Source organism: Martes martes (genome assembly GCF_963455335.1).
Source record: "Martes martes genome assembly, chromosome: 10".
NCBI lineage: Eukaryota > Metazoa > Chordata > Mammalia > Carnivora > Mustelidae > Martes > Martes martes.
In genome coordinates, this window is record NC_137898.1 from 60,513,014 (window position 1) to 60,534,472 (window position 21,459).

Below are 21,459 nucleotides of genomic sequence, written 5' to 3' on the forward strand. Positions count from 1 at the left end.
ACCCAAATGTCCAACACTTGAATGGATAAACGAATTTTGGTGCTCCCAGGTATACCAGTTTCGACACATGAAGGGGTTACCTGGGTGGTTCAGTCAGTTAAATGTCTGCCTTTGGCTCAAGTCATGATCTCAGTGTCCTGGGATCGAGCCAGGCAGGCATCGGGCTCTCTGCTCAGCAGAGAGTCTCTTCATCCCTGTGCTCCTCCCCCTGCTTGTGCATGCTCTCTTTCTCTCTCTCAAATCAATAAATAAAATCTTAAAAAAACTAGTGAAGGCAAAGTAAAGATATTTTCATGAAAAAATTACATGGTATTTCGTGACTGGGTATGAGATGAATGTACAGAAGTCAGTAGTTTTTCTCTAATAATTAGCATCTAAAAACAGAGGCAGTAAAAATCATTCCTTTTACAGTTGTAGGCAGCTTCACTTTGGCGCAGCTTGAGATCTCTTTTAGCTCCTACTGCCTGCCTCTTGCTTTTAGCATTGGGCTTCTCTGTTATCGCTGTGGCAGTGCCCACCGTGGGAACTTGCTCAAGTTGTACAAGCCAATGTCAGGGGGGTTTAACACACTGTGGAGCAAACTTTGGTCCGTGGGAGGTTGGAGTCAGTTGATCTATGTTTCCCTTTTTCTCACTTCACACTGACAGTCTTGAGATGCGTTTCATGCGGTTTCTCATATTGTCCTCTGTAGCCAGTTACTGGACCAACTGTCACACCACTTTTGCTGGCTTTCTTTCCTTGTTATGTTACTCTGTCCTTAACTCCTGCTCCCAAATAAGCTATTTATTATGTATGAGCCTTCTTCTCAGACTCTGTATAGCTCCCCCAAAAAAGTACCTATGTGGCCCCAAGTACTGAGGTTGGGAAACCCTGATCTCTGAAGCCAGTGGTTTGCTTTAAAATCCAAGCTCTGCAGTATTCAGTCTCTGCAACTTTTAACCGCTGAGTGTTAATATTTGGGTCTATAAAATGATAATGATGGATAAACACAGAGCCCTTAATGTTTGAATGAAGATAGCTCTATAAACCTAATGCCTGGAACAAAGAAGAGTTCAGTACAGAGCAGCTATTGATAATTCTTTTTCAAGTGTATATGCTACTTTCTGACACTCCCTGAGGCATTTTCCCAGAATATGAAAACTCTTTCCTAGAGACCAAGTTCTTAAGTCCTTATGAAAAACCATTAGAAGGGACAAGAAAATAACTTCTACAGAACCCAGTATGGAGAAGACACAAACATGATTCATGTGAAGATTTAAATCCATATGTGGGTTTTTCAAGTTTTAAATTTTTAGCTGTGTTAAGATGACAGTGTTAGAGATGCAGCATTGCAATGGAAAGGTGGTTTCACCAGCCATAGTTGTCAAAGTTCATTGTCAAAAACTTTGAAAGCAACAATAAACATTATTAGGAAGCAAAAGGATATACTTTAAAACACTGGTAAAACCAGACGACATAGTATGCAAACTCTGTTAACCACTAGACAAAACGCTAAAATATATAAAATAGGAAATTTAATAGTTTAAAAAAATAGCAATGTTTGTGTATATTATTGGGGTGCATATATTATCCGGTGCATTTAAGAGGTTTAGTAGCAATCCCTGGCCTCCACCCACTGTCTACCAGTAGTAACGCACACCGCACACCCTCAGTGGTGACAACCAGGCATTGTTAGATGTCCCCTGGGAAGTAAAATCATCTTCAGATGAGAACCACTGAGATAAGCCTAGATTTGAATTCTAGCTCCAGGACTGTGGCTCTGTGAATTTGAACACATTACCTAACTCCTAGAACTTCGTTTTCTCATATGAGATAATGTACATATGTATGACACCTTACACCTAGGACTTGGGTAAATGATAGCAATTCTTGCAATGCTAAAACTAGTTCTCTTTTTTGCCACACTGCCTGTCCATTGTGAAAATGAAACGCCCGTAGCCTTTGGTCAATTTGTTGAATGAGAATTTCTCATCTAATATCATCAAAAGGCATTGAGCTTTCGTGTGGGCAGTTAGCATTGATGTTAGGCTTGCTTTCTCCCTGGCTGTGGATTTGCTTTCTTCCCCTTTGTGTTCTTGTTTGATTTGAGGCAAGTTTGGGAGTACGTTGTTTCATTTGAGCCCCTTCTTGACATAACATTGTGTATGGTGTTCTTTGTATATTGGTAACCTCTTGAATTAGACTCAGTGTGTTAAAGACTAGTTCAGGCCTGTAGGAATCAGACCTATAGAAATTGGAAAGATAAGACTAAGTCTTAATTGTTGTTTATTGTTATTGTTGATTTTGCTTTTTAACTCTGAGGCAACAGTCAGTGAAAAATATTTGTTCTTTAGGTTTATTTGTTTTTTGTAAGTATGATTGAAAATATTAGTAGATTGTAATTGCTTTGCTATTCATTATGGCACTTAAGTTTTATTAAAACCCCAGGCAGTGAAGAAAATAAAAGGAGATTTGGAAAGGAAACTTTTTTTTTAAGATTTTATTTATTTATTTGACAGACAGAGATCACAAGTAGGCAGAGAGGCAGGCAGAGAGAGAGGAGGAAGCAGGCTTCCCACTGAGCAGGGAGCCCGACGCGGGGCTCGATCCCAGGACTCTGGGACCATGACCTGAGCTGAAGGCAGAGGCTTTAACCCACTGAACCACCCAGGCGCCCCTGGAAAGGAAACTTTTAATGTACTATAAGGATACAGCAAGACACTACATTAAATACTTCATATTATCTCATTTATTTCTTACAACAGTATCTGCAAAGTAAGTAGCATTATCCCTATTCTGTAGGTGAGCATATGATCCTTTCTGATGCTTCATCTGCCCAAGATCATATAGCTGGTAACTAAGTGACAGAACCACCAGAACCCAGGTTTTTATTCCAAAACTCATCTTATTTTCATAATGCCTTGCTGTCTCCTCTATATTAGGAGCATAGGCCTCTACCTTAAGTTTCTTTGTAAACCATGTATTTTGACCTACCCTCTGGACCACAAGATAATAGCATAAATTGCAGAACATTGAAACTGTGATAATTTTTTCTGTTGCCTCTAGGACTGAAGAACTGTCTTGCCTTGCCTGCTTCTCTGGCCTTCTGTGGCCTCTATCTGGGCTCTTTTTGCTTAACGCAGTTGTATCAGGTTTATGGGAATAAGGAACGTTATTAGGTTCAACCTTTTTTGGCTAAGTGAATCAATCTTATTTTTTGATGATGTGTATTATCTTGGCTTTTATCATTTCAGATTGCTCAAGAATGCAGAGCATTTAAATCTTAAGCCATGCAGTGTATGTTCGGCAAGAATCAAGTAAAAGCAGACTTACTTAAAAATTAAGAGGGCTTTACATCTAGTAAGAAAAATAGTCCCAGACTGCCATGTGATCTGTTCATTCTGATAGACTACTGAGTAGATGTTTTGAAGTCTGCCGTTGCCTAAAACTCTACTTCACGGTGTGGTTTGTATTTTTAGCTGAGAGAGGAAAAGTTACAAGAGGAGAAAACCTCTGAAGATCAAATCCACAAGCTGTTATCAGAGGATATGGAAACGGGGAAAAGGAAAATGGATGACCAGAAGAAGAGAGATGAGCCATTAGCACTGAAGACAGATCTGGAACATGTAAGTAGATCACCATCTTGATGGACAGCTGGCTCAAAATCAGTCATTAGCCCAGGTCACTTGGGTCTGAAAACCTGGGTGGTTGAGCTATGAGGGCAGTAACAGTTGCTGACTGTGTAGTGTACGAGTAGTAGAGAACTTAGTGTCCAGATGAGAGAGAGAATAATGCATGAGTGGGACAATAGACTTGGGTAGAAAGATTAAGGGAACAGTCAGAGAAAAAAAAATGAGTGAGGGGAGGGACATAGTATAGAATATTACTTGTGCAAATTTTATACGTATGTTGTCATTTTGACCTACGTGTTGTTATTTGACATTTGAGTTTTGTACATCTTATATCCTAAGCTAGGTTTCCTTAAAGCTTGGATTTGATTTCCCGCTATTCTTTTTAATGCCTTAAGCAACATAGTGCTAGATATAAGGTGGTAGGCTTCAATATTAGATTACTTAGTTTAAACTAACCCTAATTAGACCTCTAATCTTGCCAAATCTTGCCTGAATTTTTTTACGTTACTTATTTACCAAGCAAATTCCTGGAAAAGGTTGTAAGTGGTATATTTAATGTATGTAAGAAGCATTTTTGGAAGGCTCACTTGATGCTCAAATGGATAATTACAATTGAGTTTTTTTCTTTAGTATATCATACTGGATCAGACATTTTCTGTGGCTTGCTGTGTGTACTTAAGATAGCCTTAGAGTTGTAATCTTTTAAAATAGTTTGTCATTTAAACTTGTTAGTATTTCAGGTTAACTTTCTAATTAGCTGGGATTAATAAAGCTTTATTGTATATAAGACAGACAGTAGAGAATAGAGGAAAACAAAATCTCTGCACCAGAAGTTAGCCTTTTAAACATGTCCCAGCATCGTAACAGACTGTACAACTTTGGCCAGCTTAGTTAATTTCACTGTGCTTTTTGCTTTACTCTTTGCAAAGGCATTTTTCCTGAACTTTAGGAAGTGAAATTATTTAAGCTTTCTTGGATCAGTGGTATTTGCTGCTGTTAACTGTGCATTTTTTATCCCAGTTATAACAAAAATAATTATTACTTACTTCTTATTAAAAGTAGTCACTTGGATTTTGGAGGGTTTCACCCTTCTAAAAGATTCAGTTTAACAAACATGAAATGTTTGCATTCTCTTAATCCTCTGTTCATTGGGAGCTACAAAAGGAAAAAGACTGGAGAGGATGCAATTTAGCTAGGAAGGTGAGAATGAAATATGATAGCCTTGCACATACAGTGTGTTTTCTGTAATAGCCCCAACCAGCCCCAACTGCGGTCTGTGATCTCTAGACTACAGCTCTGCCTCCTCACCCCAACAGGGCCGTCCTTTAGATCCCTTAAGCAAAATGACCCAGAAGGACCTTTCTCTTTAGGACAAACGGATCTTGACAAAGAGAGCTTACCCTCCACTGTAGTCCTTTGATATAAAGAACCTGCTGTTTTTGGCCTTGCCGGATCCAAGTTTCCTCCAGGAAATGATCTCTAGTATTAATTCATGTCAAGGCGAGGAAATGGCTCTAATTAATTTTTCTTTTGCCACTACCGGCTTTGAAATAGAAGTCAACTGCATTTTGTAATCTTAAAAAGAATTGTAACCTAATTGTAATCTTAAAAGTAATCAGGAAGCATAAATCCTCAGACTTGGTTTTTTTTTTTTTGTAATAGCCAGTTTCACAAAATTTTATATGCAAAAACACATTGAATAAAAACTGACTTATGAACACTTGAAGTTTTAGACTTTTGTGATTTTACCTCTTTTTCTGTTTGCTTTTGTCTTTTTGAGGATTTTTAAATAGCTCTGATTTTGCTTTAAATGTCTCTTAAGAGTCTTCAGTATTGGAAAAATAATTTCATTTAGTCTGCCAAGACTACATTCAGATTGGGACCAAATTGAGGCTCCAAGAGAGGTTCAGTGGAAAGCCAGCTGAAGGGATTGTATTTTATATAAAGAACAATATGATTAGAGCTGAACTGATTGTTTTACTTTTCTGCACCAAGAGACTTGGTGATTACCCATCTCCTCTGGAATTAAACGAGAATTCTTTACCCCAATGTTCAGGTCCTTAGTATGGTTTGAACTGATCTTCCCGTCATTGCTCATACCCCCAAATTCTAGGGAACAGAGCTGTTTGCGTGCCCCCAAATATATAACTTTATGCTTTTCCTCCTTAGAGTCTTTGCTCTTACATTTTCATCTAATTGAAATGCTGCCCTGCTTACCTGTTGAAAGACTATTCATCTGCCCATACCCAGTGCAAAACCTGTCACCCTCCTGGAACTTCTAGGGATTCCTCATTTGTTTCTCCCTCCTGTTATTTACTCTCGCCCCTCCCAACTTTGTAAATTTATAGGACCAGTTTCATTCTCCTTTACATTATGCTTGTGTATCTGTGTTTCTCTACTAGGTTTATAAGTTTGTTGACTAAGAGAAATGTATCCTAGCTATTTGAAAATCTCTTGCAGTGTCTTGTACATCACAAGTGTTTGATTCATGTTTATCAAGTTGAATTGAAATGGAGGAAAGTGCTTATTCTAGAAGAAGATATTACCATCTGTTGTTATCAGTTTGGAGTGGAAATAAAATGGACCTGGCAATTTATGATTTGTAATGGTACAGTTGATACCAATAACTGTGAATTGTTGGAAAACAATTTGGTATAATAATTTTAGTTATAGCAAAGAAAAAGTGAAAACTTGCTCATCACCCAACAACTTATAGATAACCCTTATGAACATTTTTGGTAACTATCCTTCTAGACTTCTTTTCCAAGTGCATATAAAGAAACTTCAAATGTAAATCGAAAAACTCAAAAAGGGAGTCTAAAATAAAATGAAGGTAACTGAATGAGTATCAAGAAAATGGAAAAAGCTGACTCTAGGGGTATTTAGAAGCCCTTGCAGAGAAAGTGGCATTTGAGATGCCCCTGAAGAGCTAATGAATATTTTTTAGGCAGGGAATGTGGCACAAAGAGTTTTAAGCAAAGGGAATAATAGCATGCCCAGAAGGGAGGCTTTGAAATGCTATGATGGTACACGGAGAGTAGAGTGATAGGATTCTATCTGCGTGCTTGATGGTATGGTAGGATCAGAGGGAAGAGAGGCCAGCCGAGCAAGACCAGTAAGTAGATTATTGCAACAGTCCAGGCAGAATAGGATGAGAATCTAAGGAAAGGCAGTGACAGGGAGTATACATGGGAAGGGGTAGATCTGAAAGGCATTTTTAGGAGTGGAGTGGAATAGAGTGGAACCGGGATGGAGGCAGCTTGGAGACGAACACTCTGGATTGAAGTCCTTGTGTTAGCTACTTACTAACTCTACAGTCCTAGGCACATTAACTGTTCTAAGCCTCAGTTTGCCACCTGGAGAAGGCAGGTCATCCCATGTTAATGGGGCTGATATTAAACACAAATGAAATAAACTATCAAGAAGTACTGGGTGTATTCAGAACCTCCATACACTGTTATTAGGACTTTGAAGAAAGGGAAAGGAGAGAGTCAGAGATGGCATTGAGGCTTCTAGCTGGGTTGGTAGTGGGGCTTAGAGAAGAAAAGAGTGAACTGAATTTTGGGTATATTAAGTTTGAGCCACATTTAGGATATCCAGATTGGGATCTCTGAGAGGCAGTTGGAAACACAGGTGCTCACAGAGACATGACCTACACCAGCTGAGAAACAGTAGCTTTGGGAGAGTCCGTGGACCCACCAAATAGTGTTATCTCCCTTGTCTCCTGCCAGTGTCCTGCACGCCTCTCAGATTCAGAGAACGAAGAACCTTCCCGAGGCAAGATGACACAGACCCATCGTTCCGCATTTGTTTCCAAGAACAACTCCTACTCCTTAGCTTTCCTGGCAGGGTAAGAGACTGATACTGAATTCAGTTGCGGTTCTTTCGTTTTACAGTATGAGACTGAAGGGACTGGGCGGGAGGGAGCAAAAGTATTTGTTGCAGCCACTTTGCGGGAGGTGGGAAGGGGGGAATGATGTGGGAATTGGTTTTCGAATATCCATTTGGAACAAGGAGCTGATCTAAAAGTAATTTTTACCTATTTGTGGGATCCTGAGGGTAGGATTATGCTAATTTCTGTGCTGTGAAGTGTGACCTTTCTATCCTAGGAGGGAACCACAAATTGCTTCTTTTAACAATATCCAACCATTCTCTCAGTGGACTTTTTTCTCTTAGTAGGAAATGAGGTCAGAGTTCATTTTATTTTCAATGCCTAGAACTAATGTATCTTGAATAGGTTTCAAGAGGGCAAACTGAAAAGTTTCTAAGGCCTTCCTCAAGGAATCTCTTGATCCTTTAGACTTTGCGGGCTGTGGGGAGGAAAAGAAGGAGGAAATGGTTGGATGTTGATGATGGAGGAATAATGAACGACTAGATGGAAGGAAAAAGGAAAGAAGGAGGAAGGATGGAAGGGGATGGAAGGAAAAAGAGCAGGAAGGGAGGATGGGGGGAGGGATACATAAAACAGGACAAAGGGAAAAAGAAATGGAGAGGATGGCAGGAAAGACTCATTCACTCAGGAGGCGTTTTGTGAACAGCTACTATGTGCCATGCTCTCTGTTTTAATTTAAAATGAAAAGACATCATCTTATGCCATTTTGTTGTCTGTTTCTGGTTAAGGCTGTCATTGCACACCCTTATGTCTAGGGTTCCTCTCCTCCTTCCCAGCAGCCCTGTAAGGTAGATCTCTCTTTCTTGCTGTCCCTGTGGATATGCACCTATTTATTCTTTTATTCTGAGGTTTTTTATTTCTAATCACTAATAAATGTGACCCCAAAAAGCCTCCCAGTTTACGAATATTATAAAGTACAAACTATTGTGATCCTTGATGTAGTTTTTATATCTGAATCTCTGAATCTTTTTTGTATGTGTTCTTTTGGAGTAGTCTGATTTTCCTGTTATTTCTGAGAGTAAAATTCACTAGCCTCCAGCCCCCCTCCTCCCCCCCGCTCCCTTAAATACCTTCCCTTCGCTAGGTAATGGTAACTCCTTCTTCCAGGAAGGCACTTTCCTAGAGTATTTATTCATTCATTTGACATTTGTATAATGGTCACTATATTGTAGCCACTTAGGTTTGATTGACGTAATCAGAACCCAATAAGAAAGGTGTAAGCCAGCATATTTTCCATTTATGGTAAAGATGAAACTCTTACGTTGTGCATATGAGCTTGAACTGCAAATGCCCTCTAAAGTTAAAAAATCCAAGATTACCTAAGAATTTTTCAGCTGCTGATTGTATATGTGGAGTTCCCCCCATTTATAGCAGGCATATTTTAATGATTATAAGAGAGATCTACTGAAAAGAGAAAAAGATTGTATCATTCATTCCAGTTAAGTCATTATAGATACTCCCGAAAACAAGTAAATATTGCTTTTAGGCAGTCTTTGACTAGCTAATTAATATCTCATAATTTGAAATGACTTAGAAAAAAGACAACTCTTTATTAAAATCCAAGTATGATGCCAAGGCCAAATTGCCCTAATTGGTTATCACCAATTCCAGTCTCTACTCTTATAATTCGTTCTTGTAAAGGAGGTAGCAGATTAATATGTCATTACTTAGAAACGCCTTGCAAGGAACTTAGAAAATTCTTTCTAAGGGGTAAAATGTTAAGTTCTTATGGAGGGGTTTGCTTTTTTAAATTTAGATTTAAATGTCTAAAAAGATTTATTATTTATTTGGGGGGGAGAGAGGGAGAGAGAGAGAGAGAGAGCGCACCAGTGGGAGGGACACAGGGAGAGGGGAGAATCTCAAGCAGTCTCTGTACTGAGCACAGAGCCTGAATCGGGGCTCTATCCCATGATCCTGATATCATGACCTAAGCCAAAACCAAGAGTCAGGTGCCCAACCTAGTGTACCACCCAGGTGCCCAGGGTTTGCTTTTGATTATGTGTGGCTCTGGAATCTCTGTAACATATCTTCTTTTCCTTCTCCTTGGCCCACGCTTGCCCTTACTTGTTGAGCCACAAGGGGGCTACTTTATAGGAAAAGAGTCACTTAACATTTTACTATTAAGGAGTGTTTGCAAATCGTCTTACACATTTCAGCATTCATTTCCAAATATCCAAGGTTGTGGAATGAGTTCAGTTATTAGTACAGTTATTAAAACAATTCATTGGATTTGGTTGGTAGGCATATCTTTCTTTTTAGGACATAGTTCGCTGATGTCATGGAAAACTTAGGTTGGAAAATCACTTATGGTGATACTGTGAATTGCCTCTCTTATGTAGTCAACATGCTTTTCTTCCTGAGAAAAGAAAATATTTAAATTTCAGTTCCAAAGGATACTTAGAAAAACGATATGGACTTGTTAGTGCTGAAATTGTTGCCAGGTGAACTGGTGAGATCCCTGGCCCTGAGGCCTGGACCCAGCCCATCCCATCCCAAAGATGTCACTGAAGGCTTGTGGTCTTCTTGCAAGAAAGAGTTCAAGGATAGATCAGACAGAACAGTTGAGCAGTGCAAGTAGGAAAATTTATGAAAGCGAGAGTCCACTGTTGAGATGTGAGGATGTGCAAGCTCTAGGAGAGCGCCCTGGGGTTGGATGTCTGTTATTGACAGTTGTTCACTAGGGTGTGGGATATTTATTTCTTGGGAGCAGGGTTTCACACCTTTTCTCCCTACTTGGTCTAGGTCTCTGGCCTTCTTTGTCTTGGATCTGTCTGGTTTGATCTGGCTTCTGTGGCTTTGTTTTTGGAGCACAGCCAGGATGGGTCTCTAACGGTCCCTGATAGCAGTAGTGAGCCATGGCTGGCCTCCAGGCATCCTGTTAAAGCCTAACTAACTGCCTACTCTAATAATCCCATCTAATAATGGGATGTAGCTTACTGTATATTAAAAAATTAGCATGGTGATGGTTGTACAACAGTGTGACTGTAAACTTAAATGGTTAAAATGGTGACTTTTATGTTATATATATTTTACCACTGTAAAAAAAATATTAAAAAAGTATTAGCATTTTTAATAGTTTTTGGATATTTCACATGCATTTTTTTCCATGTGTTAAGCAACAACGAAAGAATAGGTTTTGGGGGCACCTGAGTGGCTCAGTGGGTTAAGCCTCTGCCTTCAGCTCAGGGATCGAGCCCCTCATCGGGCTCTCTGCTCAGCAGGGAGCCTGCTTCCCCCTCTTTCTTTGCCTGCCTCTCTGCCTACTTGTGATCGCTGTCTGTCAAATAAATAAATAAAATCTTAAAAAAAAAAGAATAGGTTTTCTCCATAAGTTCTTATCCTAAAGAGAGGTCATATGTAAAAGCTTTGGAAGTTTTTACAACTGTATTTAAATCAAATCAATCTGCATTTGTTTTACTTATCTACGTCATAAGTGTTTCTTAAGGCCAAAGGTATGGAGGTAAGAGTGAGTAGGCCTGATAGGATGGTTATTTTGGAAGGAATGCATTAATCGGTTCTGGTTATGAGTCTTGCCAACAGCTCAGTCTTTTTATGTGAAAAATTCAAAGCAAAGAGGGCTTTAAAGCACTGTTTGTAAACTTTTGCAGTCCTATTGAAAATGAAACTTCTCCATGGGAGGCAGATAGAGTAATAGTTAATCCAAGATCATTGCAAAGTTAATCACAAAATATATGTTAATTGAAAAAAAATGAACTTAAAGCATAAGATATATCATTGTAAAGTTAAGCTTCTATTTTAAATATTGAGAAGCTTTTTTGTTTGTTTATACTTATTTCCCTTCAGTCCTCATTCCCTTCTTCCTCACCAGAATCAAAAAACCTGATTGCAAATTCTTCCAAAAGCTTAGGCTGAAAAAACTTTCTCTGTTGCGGTAGTATCTTTTCAAAAGGCTACATATCTACTTGCATTCTCCTCTTTGCTTTTGCTATCAGTAGGTTTAGAATTAGGACAGGGTTTTCAATTCAGTCATCATGACTTTCCAGCATGGCCTATAAAAAAAAAACAAAACTTTTGATATACTTTTTGATATACTTTTTCCGTATTTATTACTTAATGTGATCTCTGTCCTCTGTTAAGTATTTTTGCAGTAAGTTACTTTGGATTCTTCTTGGAAATAAGGCATAATCATAAAAAGGAATATAATTCAACCATCTATCCTCTTTCCAGTTTAAAAAATGAGCAACAACAAAAAACATAGTAATCCAGTATTGCCAGTATTGCCATTCCATACAAAATTGTATCTTAAGTATACAGTGCCTCGCAGGATTTCTGGTACATGGTAAGTTCAGTGACTATTACTGCCACTCTTTTGTTACATTCTTTTAGAATGTGGACTCTTAGAGCTGAAAAAGATCTTAAATATTATCTAATTCTTTTGTTTTACTGATGAGAAGATTAAAGCCTGGAGAGAGAACATGGTTTGCTAACTTGTAGATAGCTAGCTAACTTGTAGGGATCTGAGAACTGAGGTTTCTTGGCTCTTCCTACTCTACCCCATTGTCCCCCATTCCTTCGTATGGACCCCTCTGCCACCTCTGCCCGTCTTCGCACCGGACTTTAAATCCTTTGTGAGCAGGGACAACGTCTTATAGTTGCAGTGCTTAGTACAGTGCCTGGCCTGTAGTGGAAGCTCAAGAAATACTTGGGGAGTATTCGAGTAAGATAGGTCTTGCACCTGCGGGTAGGTTAAACCGGAGTTTTGTCAGAATCAACTGCCAGACTTGCAGCATTGGAGGGAGGGCTCTGGGAGCTGTTGAGGAACAGACGGGCTGGTGGCTGTTTTATAGAGTAGCTTCCATAGGATTAATATGGGATTTGAGGAGTCTAGTGACCACACTGATAAGGCTCATAGAGTATAAAGTTGCTTTTAGCCTTCTAATGCATTAACAGTAGCTTATGGTGATACTTTTTATAGATTGTATAAAAGAAAAATCTGTTTCCCACTGAGTAGTAATTAAGCCTTAATTAAGTAGAAACAAACCACATTATTTTGTTTTCTAATGTCCAGATACTTTAAGCCTGAGTCTGTGGTTCAGAGTGGGACATATCAAGAGACCTTAGGTGCTTACTATAAGGTGTGTTGGTGGAGAGATAGAGTTAGTGATTGACAGACTCAGCAGTATTAAATGTGCCCAGTCAGTGTTGGAGTAAATTAAAATAAGCAGACTTGTCCTTCTTCCTTAAAATGAGCAAATGAAAATATAGATGCTTTCAGGTAACAGATACCAAACAGATATATGAGTGTTATGATATTGGAAGAATAGCTCTAGAATGGATGAAAGAAGGCAAAGCCAGAGAGATGGGGATGGGGAGGCTGGTCTAGGGAGATGGTAGGGAAGTAGGAGTGTGAGCCCCAGTAAACTCAGTTGACCCCCTTCTGTCTCATGTATATAAAATTCAGGTTGTTTTGGTGACCTACTGCTGGGCAGGGATTTTACTGAGTAGTTTCTTAAGATTCTTTCGACCTCTAAAATGGAAGCATCTAGAAGTGGCTTAAAGCAGAGTTTTAAAGAGTGGAGAGAATGAGGCTGTGGCATGAAAATAAAGGGGGCGATGGTAGTTGGAAAGTTCTGTAAAAATCTAAGGATTAGACTTAGCAAGTTGTGTGTGGGGAGTAGTCCCAACAATAGCCATGGGGGAGTGGAGACAGAGAAAGATGACATAGTGAGTTATAAGAAGCCACAGACTTGGTGACGGCGTGGGGCATGTCCTGTGCTCATGTCTCTCTCTCTCTCTCTCTCTCTCTGTGTGTGTGTGTGTGTGTGTGTGTTGGGGAGGGATAAAGGAATTGAAACAAATCAAGCAGATGGGCTGGTTATTAAGAGGACAAATCTTGTTAAAAGTAGTGGAATCTGGTTGAAAAGGGAAGCTAGCTTAAGGAGAAGTGATGTGGAACTTAGGGAGAGAGGCAGGAATATAGGTGTCAGTAATCTCTCTGCTGCACCAGGACGGAAATACCTGGTATTTTCAGAGGGCAGGATGGGGAGTGGTCGGGGTCTATATCAGGGGAGCTAGTTTTTCTTCATGCTTCCTGTCATACTGAGTACTTCACATTCCTCATTTCATTTAGTTCTCACATTAATTCTACAAGTTTTATAGTACTGTTTCCATTTTACAGCTAAGAAACATGCTGCTCAAAGACGTTAAGTAAATCACCCAAGAGCTTCTCACCTCATTAGAGTGATAGAGATGGAACTGAACTCAGGTCTCTCTTTATTTCAAACCTATGCACTTTCTCATCAAACCATTGTCAGAACCCTTGTGACCAAAGGCTCTGCACTTGGAACCTGGTCTTGAAATGATCTGCCTTTGCAAAGGAAAGCTGCCTTCCTTCTGTTGGTTTAATGTATGCCCTGTCTAGTTCTATCAGAGGTAAACAGAACCTATTCAGTTATCCTGCCATTTGAGGGGTCTGAAGTGATAGAAATATTCTAAAATTGATTGTGGTAATGGTTAGATAACTGTGAATTAAAAATTATTAAACTGTACACTTAAAAAAAAGAATACTAGCATACACAAGGCAGATAACCCAGATCATAAATACATAAAGGAAGGATTATAACAAAATCTCACCCATTTCTAGGTGCATGGCAGCTACTATGGAGCCTAAGGAAGCTGCTGCTTTCATTCAAGTGTGTGTGTATGTGGTGGTAGCTGGGAGGGCTCATACATGCAGGTTAGGGGCTCAAAGGAGGCTCCTCTCCAGACTTTAGCTTCTTGGTGGAACTCAGCTCTACCAGACTTGAGAGTTTAATTAAAAAACTAATGTGGTTTGGATATGTGAGAGTGATGATTGAACGGTTGAGAGCGTGAGCTGTCTAATGTTTTATATCATGTATTGCCATTTGAAAACCCTTTAAGCAATGTTTTATAAGCATTAAATCTTCTAGCTTTCCAGCTGCATGTTTATACTGGCTGCCCCTCCTTTTCTTTGTAAGTCAGATTCATTGTGGTTGTTGGTATTTTTAGCCTAACTCTACATTCCAGAAACCATCTGGTCTCTTGGCAATGGAAATTTTAAGCCACTTGCCTTTCAGACAATGCTGCTTTCTCTTGTTTATGACTCCATTATGTTTTTGGAAAAGAGAGCTTCCCTAGATGTGCTGGGTCTGTTCTGTGGCAGAGTAGAGTAGAACGAAAGATCAATATGCTGTGGTAGAAAGAGCACAGGCTTAGAATCTACAGAGATATGGGTTTAAACCTTGGCTTCAGCTGTGTGACCTTGGAAGATCACTTCCCTCAGTTCTTTGTCTGTAAAATGAGGATGATGATGCTTGTCTCGTAGGGTTTCTCTATGTATTTTTTTTTAAGATTTTATTTATTTATTTGACAGAGATCACAAGTAGGCAGAGAGACAGGCAGAGAGAGAGGAGGAAGCAGGCTCCCTGCTGAGCAGAGAGCCCGATGTAGGGCTCGATCCCAGGACCCTGAGATCATGATCTGAGTGAAAGGCAGAGGCTTAACCCACTGAGCCACCCAGGCACCCCAGTTTTCTCTATGTATTAAAAGTGATAAAATATATTTAAAGCAGCTCAGTGCCTGACAGATACTACATTCCTAATGAATGTTGAAGTTTTCTGGTTTCGTTTTGTTTTGTTTTTCATAAGGAGGAGAGAGGTGTTTCTGTACATAATTTTTGTTCATTTATAAGAAATTTGTTAATTATATCCACTGTGTTAGGGTTTGGGGGTACAGAAATGGATGTGCACAAAGTAATGAGAGTAGTTACTTCTTTTATTTTTGAGTTCTTCCAACCCTAAGAATATTATCAAGTTCATTAGTCTTGACTATTCTTAGCCAGTATTTTGAATCCTGTTATCTTGACCAAATACTAAAATAATAATACATTTATGGCTATAAGATGTTTTTACCATCATGATTTTTGTGGCTCTTCATGTAACAACAGTGTAAAAGGGGAAGAATAGAGTTATATAGAACAAAGTTTTTGTATGCTATTGAATTGCTATTAATTTGGAAATAGATTCTGCTATGCTATTAATTTTGAAATAGGTTTTGTAAATTAAGATGTTAATTGTAGTCCCCATAGCAATCACTAGGAAATAACTACAACATATTTAGTAAAGAAATAAGAAGAGACTCAAAATAGTACACAGAAAATATCTAATAGAAAAGAAGGCATTAATGGGGAATTTAGGAACAAAAAAGGTATAGGACATAGAGAAGACAAATAGCAAAATGGCGGAAGTAAGTCCTTCCTTATTAGTAATTACATTAAATGTAAATGACTTAAACTCTCCAAATAAAAGAGATGGTAGAATGGTTTTTTAAAAAATATGATCCTAGGGGTGCCTGGGTGGCTCAGTGGGTTAAAGCCTCTGCCTTTGGCTCAGGTCATGATCCCAGGGTGCTGAGATCGAGCCCCACATTGGGCTCTCTGCTCGGCGGGGAGCCTGCTCCCCCCCACCCCCACCTACTTGTGATCTCTGTCTGTCAAATAAATAAATAAAATCTTTAAAAATATATATATAAAAAATATGATCCTAATGGGGTGCCTGGTGGCTCAGTTGGTTAAGTGTCTGACTTGGTTTCAGCTCAGGTCGTGATCTCAGGGTTGTGAGATTGAACCCTGCATTGGGCTCTGCACTGAGTGTGAAGTCTGCTTAAGATTCTCTCTCTCCCTCTGCCCCTCCCACTCCCTCTCTCTCTCTCTCAAAAAAAAAAAAAAAAAAAAAAATCCAACTATATGCTGAGACCCCTTTAGATCCAAAGACAAAAATAAGTTGAAGATGATAGGATAAACAAAGATATTCTATGTGAACAGTGACCAAAAGAGAACTGGCTGGAGTAGCTTAACTAATATTAGACAATGTAGACTTTAGGACAAAAATTACTACAAGAGACAGGACAGGCATTGTATAATGATACAAATATCAATCTGTTAATAAAATATAACCATTATATGGGGCACCTGGCTGACTCTGTCAGTAGAGCATGTGACTCTTGATCTCTGGATCATGAGTTTGAGCCCCATGTTCGGTGTAGAGATTACTTTAAAAAAAAAAAAAGATATAACCATTGTAAACACATATATACCTAATAATAAATGCATAAAATATGTGAAGCAAAAACTGACAGAATTGAAGGGGCCAGTAGGAATTTTAATGATAATACTTGGAGACTTTAATACCCACTTTCAATAATGGATATAATATACAGATGAAAGGTAAACAAGGATATAGAAGATTTGCACAATACTGTATACCAAATAGATTTACCATATATAAAGCACTTTACTGCACAACAGCAGAACACACATTTTACTATAGTGCACGTAGAACATTCTCTAGAACAGACCATATGTTACAGCCTAAAACAAATCTCAATAAATTTTAAAAGATCAGAATAATACAAAATACCATTTTTTACCACAACAGAATGAAGCTATAAGTCAATAACAGATGAAAAATTGGAAAATAAACAAATATGTGGACATTAAAACAATACATTAAAAGAAGCAATGGATCAAAAGAGAAATCACAAGAGAAATTAGAAAATACCTTCAGAGGAATGAAAATGAAACCCACCATACTAAAACTGTTGGAATGCACTAAAAGTAGTGCTTAGAGGTAAATTTATAGCTTTAAAGGTCTAGATTTAAAATGAAGAAAAGTCTCAAATAAATAACCAGATCTTCATCTGTGGATCCTCCCACCTGACTCACAGGCACTACCAGCACATTGTACACGTTACTCACACCTCCACCCTGTCGCCTGCTTCTGGTACATATTCCCAGTGGTACTGAGAATGAGTATTGGTAAATGACTACTCTAGAAAGCCAGTCAGACTCTGGAGAAGGGAGAGACCACAAACTTGAGCTTTAGTGCCACCCTTGGAAAAGCAGAAGGGAGGCTGTCAGCACTTGACCTGGTATGTTCCAGAATCAAGAGAAGTCATACAAGCTTAAGAATTCTGCCACAAGAGGAAGCAAGAAGCAAGGAGCAGGTGTACCCATAGAAGGTCTGAGAAAGCCTCAGAATCCCTACCAAGGCTTATGGAAGATACTTCTCTTCCAAAGGCAGTTAATGAAGAGGAATGGAGGAAGTGACTGTTACTTCAGATGTGAAGACAGCAATGCAACATTTCAAGAATCATGAAAAACCAAGGAAATATGACACCATTAAAAGATCATAATAATTTTCCAGTAATGAATCCCAAAGACATGACTGTGATATACACAATAAAGACTTCAAAATAGCTATTTTGGGAAGCCTAGTAAGCTACAAGGAAACACAGAAAGACAGTTCAGCTAAATCAGGACAACAGTACAATAAAAAAAAAGAAAGATAAGTCTAACAAAGAGAAGTCTTAGGGAAGAACCAAACAAAAATTCTGGAGCTGAAGAATACAGTGAATGAAAAGAAAAATGCAGCGGAGAACATCAACCTCAGAGTGGATCAAGCAGAAGAAAGGAGAATGAGAAACAAGTGAAGAAAGCCAGTATGACCTGTGGGATACCATCAAAAGAAACAATTTGCAAATTATTAGAGTTCCAGAAGGAGAAGAGCAGGAGAGGGGAATAGAAAACTTATTTAAAGAAGTAAGAACTAGGGCGCCTGGGCGGCTCAGTGGGTTAAAGCCTCTGCCTTCAGCTCAGGTCATGATCTCAGGGTCCTGGGATCGAGTCCCGCATCGGGCTCTCTGCTCAGCAGGGAGCCTGCTTCCTCCTCTCTCTCTGCCTGCCTCTCTGCCTACTTGTGATCTTTCTCTGTCAAATAAATAAATAAAATCATAAAAAAAAAAAAAGCTTTAAGAAAAAAAGAAGTAAGAACTAAATTTGGGGAGAGGTTTGGCTGTCTATTTTGGGGAAGCTCACAGGTCACCAAACAAACTCAAAGAGAGTCTTCACCAAATTAGAAAGCAAGAAGTACAGTTGTCTTTGTAGATGATATGATCTTATATACAGAAAATCCCAAAGGCCACCAAAAAACTGTTAGAGCTAATCAATGAATTCAGTAATGTTGCCGGCTACAAAATTAGTACAGCAATCACTTATGTTTCTAACACTTAACAATGGAATATCTGAAAAAGAAAGGAAACAGCCCCGGGACGCCTGGGTGGCTCAGTCAGTTAGACATCTGACTCTTGATTTTAGCTCAGGTCATGATCTCAGGATTGTGAGATCAAGCTCCGCACTGGGCTTTGCACTCAGCAGGGAGTCTTCCTAAGAATCTCTCCCTTTCTCCCTCTCCCAACACACACACTCTCTCTCTCTCATGAATAAATGTTAAAAAAAAAAAAAAGAAAGAAAGAAAAAAGAAAAAGAAATAGGGGCACCTGGGTGGCTCAGATGCTTAAGCATCTGCCTTTAGCTTGGGTATTGATCTCCAGGTCCTGGGATTGAGGCCTGTGTCAGGCTTCCCGCTCAGCAGGGAGTCTGCTTCTCTCTCCCTCTCTCTCACTCACTCACTCATTCTGCCCCTCCCTCTACGTTGTGCTGCTGCTCTCTCTCTCCAATGAGTAAATTTTTTAAAAATCTTAAAAAAAAAAAAAAAAAAGAAAGCAAACAGCCCTATTCACCAATAGCATCAAAAAACAAAGACAAAAAACTTGGGAATAAATTTAACCAAGAAGGTGAAATATCTGTACATTGAAAACTGTAAGACATTGGTGGAAGAAATTGAAGACACAAATAAATGGAGAGCTATCCCTGTTTATGGATCAGAGGAATTAATAATAAAAACTCTATACCAACCAAACCACCTATATCAATGCAATCCCTATCAATATTCCAATGACCTTTTTCATAGAAATAGCAGAAACAACGCTAAAATTTGTATGGATCCATGAAAGACCCCAAATAGCCTTTGTTCTTGAGAAAGAATAAAGTTGAAGGTATCACACTTCCTGACTTCAGACTGTATTACAAAGCTATATTAATTAAAACAGTGTGGTACTGCCATAAAAATAGTCCAAAGAAATAGAAGCAAGAGCCCTGAAATAAACCAGTGCATGTATGGTCAGCTAATGTTAGACAAGGGAGCCAAAAATAGTCCGTGGAGAAAGGACAGTCTCTTCAACAAATGGTAGTGGGAAACCTGCATGATCACATGCAGAAGAATGAAATGGATGCCTATTTTACACCACTCACAAGAACTAACTTATAATAGATTAAAGACTTAAACATGAGACCTGAAAGTGTAAAACTCCTAGAAGAAAAGATAGGGGAAGAGTTCTTTGATATTGGTCTTGGCAATAATTTTTTTGGATGTGACACCAAAACCATAAGGAATAAAAGCAAAAAGGGAAATAAGTGGGGCTGCTTCAAGCTAAAAGTCTTCTTTACAACAAAAGAAACAGTCAACAGAATGAAAAGGCAACCTGAGGGATGGGAAAAAATATTTGTCAATCATCTATCAGATAAGAAGTTAATATCCAAAGTATTTAAGGAACTCATACAATTCAATAGCATGTTGTGCGCACCTGCGCGCGTGCGCGCGCGCACACACACACACACACACACACACCAATAGTTAACAAAAACCCCCCAAACAACCCAAATGAAAAATCAGCAGAGGAACTAAATAGGCATTATTTTCAAAGACATATACATATGGCCAACAGGGGTGTGCCTGGGTGGCTCAGTTGGTTGAGTGTCTGCCTTCAGCTCAGGTCATGATCCCAGGGTCCTAGGATAGAGCCCTGCATCGGGCTCCCTGCTCAAAAGAGAGCCTGCTTCTCCCTCTCCCCTTGCCACTCCTCCTGCTTTTGCTCTCCTGTTCTCTCTCTCTCAAATAAAATCTTAAAAAAAAAAAAATGGCCAACAGGTACATGAAAAGATGTTCAGTATCACTATTCATCAGAGAAATGCAAATCAAAACCGCAGTGAGCTATTACCTCACACCTGTTAGGCTATTATCCTCAAGAGAATAAGAGATGAGTGTTGGTGAGGATGTGGAGAAAAGGGAGTGCTTGTGTACTGCTGGTGGGAATGCAAACTGGTACAGCTAGTGTGGAAACAGTTTGGAGTTTCCTCAAAAAATGAAAACAGCTACCATATGATCCAGCAATCCCACTTCTGGATATACATCCAAAGGAATGAAATATTTCATTCATGAATGAATATTTCATCCAAAGGAATGAAATGAGGATCTCCAAGAGGTATATGCACTCCCATGTTAATTGCAACATTATGCACAATAGCTAAGCTATGGAAACTCTCGGAAGTGTCCATCCATGGATGAATAGATAAAGAAAATGTGGTATCTGTACATACACGCACACATGCACGCACACACACACACAGTGGAATATTATTCAGCTATGAGAAAGAAGGAAATTCTGCCATTTGCAACAACATGGGTGGACCTTGAGGACATTATGCTAAGTAAAATAAGAGAGAAAGATGCTGCCTGTATGGTATCACTTATATGTGGAATCTTAAAAAAGTCAAATCATAAAAACAGAAGGTAGAAACATGGTTGTCAGAGAATGGAGGAAATGGGGAAATGTTGGTCAAGGGTACACTTCCATTGTGAGTTCTGGGCATCATATGTGCAACATGGTAATTAGAGTTAACAATACTGTATTATACTTGAAAGAAAGCTTCCTTCAAGTATACTTGGAAGTTAAATGATCTCACCACAAAAAAATGGTAATTATGTGAGGTGATGGAGATGTTAACTCTACTATGGTAATCATCTCACAATATATAAGTGTATCAGATCAACCCATTGTACACTTTACATGTATACAATATTATATGTCAGTGATATCTCATAAAGCTGGAAAAAAAGAAAAAGCATCCAGATTACAGAGGGAGAAGTAAAATTATCTCAGTTCACAGATGACATGATATTATTCCTAGGAAATCCTAAAAAATAATAGAATTTTGGAAAAACTATTAACACTAATAAATGTAACCAGTTGCAGGCTAGAAGATCACCACACAAAAATCAGTTGCATTTCTATACTAAT

At 38.9% G+C, this 21,459-nt stretch overlaps 1 protein-coding gene across 1 annotated transcript in view; it reads left to right on the plus strand.

Annotated features, from left to right (window-relative positions):
* RNF169 (ring finger protein 169) overlaps positions 1–21,459 on the plus strand; it is an 84,476-nt gene that overhangs the window by 52,296 nt on the left and 10,721 nt on the right. The window contains exons 3-4 of the mRNA XM_080816824.1: positions 3,459–3,605; positions 7,343–7,461. Coding sequence (XP_080672950.1) covers positions 3,459–3,605; positions 7,343–7,461 — 266 coding nt within the window. The remainder of the gene's footprint in view (positions 1–3,458; positions 3,606–7,342; positions 7,462–21,459) is intronic.